Genomic DNA, 2544 nt, shown 5'->3' with positions numbered 1-2544 from the left:
ATTTAATTAAAGGCTGATGATGCATTGGATGGTAAAATATAAATGCATGCATCAATTATCAGCTAAAAATGTGGAAGCCTCAGGTTCCTTTGAATTAACCGTAGTCAGTCTGAATCTTTTTGACTCTCAGGAGAATCAAAATGATGTGTAAGATCAGAAAAACAGAAGGGCTTTTCCTCTGCAGAAAGGGATTTTCAGTTGTCAAAATGCTGTCTAAATGCAGGCATTTCCTCCTTCCTATTTTTTTATTTTGGTGACTTTATCTGAATTCAAATTTAGCTCCCGCCCCCTCAACTATTGCAACATGTTTTCTTCTGAAAGCGGAATTTGCTTTGGAAAGTCCAGTGATGTCACCAGGCGTTAAGGCTTTAAATACCTCTGCAGAGCTGCCTGTCTCACCAGACACACAAAACACACACGCATGACTACTACTTCTAACAGCCACAGAGGACTATCTGCAGAAAGACGACAGCATACTGCTAACAACAAACAAGGACACCATGGAAGAACAGCTCATGTTTGCTCAGAATAACCGTGAGCGGATCCAGGCTGTGGAGAACTCATTTGGGCCGTCTGGGAAGGCCTTGTCCCAACCGGGCCGGGTCCTGATCGGAGAGGGCCGGCTGATGAAGCTGAGCCGCCGGGGGCCACAGCCCAAAGCCTTCTTCCTCTTCAATGATGTGCTGGTGTACGGCAGCATCATTTTGAACGGACGATGGAACAAAAAGCAGCAGGTCATCCCTCTAGGTGAGCAACTTACACATTCCTCTAAGGAGAAAGATAAAGCTTAATTGTTCCATAACTTTCGCGCTTCTGTAATAAACAATAATAAAGAGCCAAAACAGATAGAAGCAATTTTTTCTGCAATAAAGCATTGCCTTTGTTTGTTAAATCTTTTGCAATCAGTTGCATTTATCAAACATAATCTTGTTGACACTTCTCTCTGCTTACATGGCATAACTTGCCACACCGTTTTGTGTAGGCCTAAATGCAAAATCATGTTGCACCTTTGAAGCCTTGTCCTAACAAACCCTTTTTGCATCATTTCAGAGTACATCCAGCTTGAGGACTTGGAGGACAGCACAAAAATGAGGAACCAATGGTTATTGCGCACCCCACGCAAGTCCTTCTACATGGCGGCGGTCTCGTACGAGGAGAAGCGAGCCTGGATCGAACACATCGAGGAGTGCCAGTCCAGGCTGCATAGCACCGGCTCCAGGCCAAGACCCGACTTCGCCGTTACCTGGATCCCCGACCAGGCCTCTACGGTCTGCATGCGCTGCTCCAACAGCTTCAGCGTGGCCCACCGGCGACACCACTGCCGGAAATGCGGCTTTGTGGTCTGCGGGGCTTGCTCCAAGAAGCGAGCAGTAATCGAACACATTCACCCCACTAAGTTCTTGAGGGTCTGCAACATGTGTCACTCCAGCCTGTCCACAACGAAAAATCGAGCAGAGATCAAGGAGGAGTCTCGTGGGAGGGGGAGCAGCACCAACAAGATATGCTCCGATGAAGATGAGGTGGATTGGTGCAGTGAGGAAGAGGAGGCAGAGGAGCAGCTGGAGGAGCATGACCCCAGCAGATGGATGGACTCTCTAATGGACTCCTGGTCCACATATGTCTACCTGAAACCAGAGCATGTGAGGCCCCTCACATGAGTTGGACTAACATGGACACACAACTAAAGCAGCTTTGCAAGGCATCACTAAACAAAACAATACTTTATAAAGTCAAACTATTTTGTACATATTGAATTGAATTTGTAGGTTTCTATATCTTTGTTTCACATTTTGCTGTTTGTGGAAACTATTGCTGTGAACTTGATTTTTTACACTATTTTATTTAAGGCTGGTTTCAGTCACGTATGTCTATGTTAATGTTTGTGCACATGAGAGCATTTGGACCTGATGCATGCGTCACATGACAAATAAAGCACTTTCAAAGTCAAAATATTTCTGTGATGATTGGAGTGTTACTACGGCTATCAGTCAGGATATTCTGTGCTACAAAGCCTCTAAGATATTTACTGTGAACAGAAAGACAGTCATGGTCAAATGGGCATCATATGTGGATCATAAACGACCACAGTTGTTTTAACAATTCCAATATCCCCATACAAATTGTGATAAGATGACTGTTATGGCCATACTATGTGATATTCATCATATTCATTGTCCTATGCATTGAATACAGGCATTGCGATGCTAATTTCTCCATGTATATATAGTTATAGAAGTGATTGATTTTATTTACCTCTAAAAAACGATGCGTTTTTTTAAATAAGCTTACCCTTTTATCCTTTATCTATACCCTGGCACTAGGACTTACTCTACCATAAGCAGACAAACACTTATACCATGCAAATTCAGCATTCATATCTTATTAATACTAATACAGCACATTATATATTGTATAATATACAGTCAAATATACTGCAATGTTGTATGATTTGTCTTTGACGTTACATAAACTTTCATAGTTCCAAGAAGATGAATCCTCCTGACTTTGGTGAACTGACTGTTCCCCTTGTGTAACCAAGGTTGG

At 42.9% G+C, this 2544-nt stretch overlaps 1 protein-coding gene across 1 annotated transcript; it reads left to right on the top strand.

The window, feature by feature from the left end:
• The first annotated feature begins 310 nt into the window (after positions 1 to 310).
• Positions 311 to 1944, top strand: plekhf1 (pleckstrin homology domain containing, family F (with FYVE domain) member 1). Its single transcript, XM_010781144.1, has 2 exons — positions 311 to 747; positions 1051 to 1944. Exons 1-2 carry the CDS (start codon positions 501 to 503, stop codon positions 1656 to 1658), a joined length of 855 nt encoding a protein of 284 aa, XP_010779446.1. The 5' UTR covers positions 311 to 500; the 3' UTR covers positions 1659 to 1944.
• Positions 1945 to 2544: the final 600 nt, after the last annotated feature.

The sequence above is a fragment of the Notothenia coriiceps genome, unplaced genomic scaffold (assembly GCF_000735185.1).
Source record: "Notothenia coriiceps isolate Sejong01 unplaced genomic scaffold, NC01 NC01_scaffold00022829, whole genome shotgun sequence".
Taxonomy (NCBI): Eukaryota; Metazoa; Chordata; class Actinopteri; order Perciformes; family Nototheniidae; genus Notothenia; species Notothenia coriiceps.
Note: the sequence above shows the minus strand (reverse complement) of the source record. Positions and strands in the feature narration are given on the sequence as shown.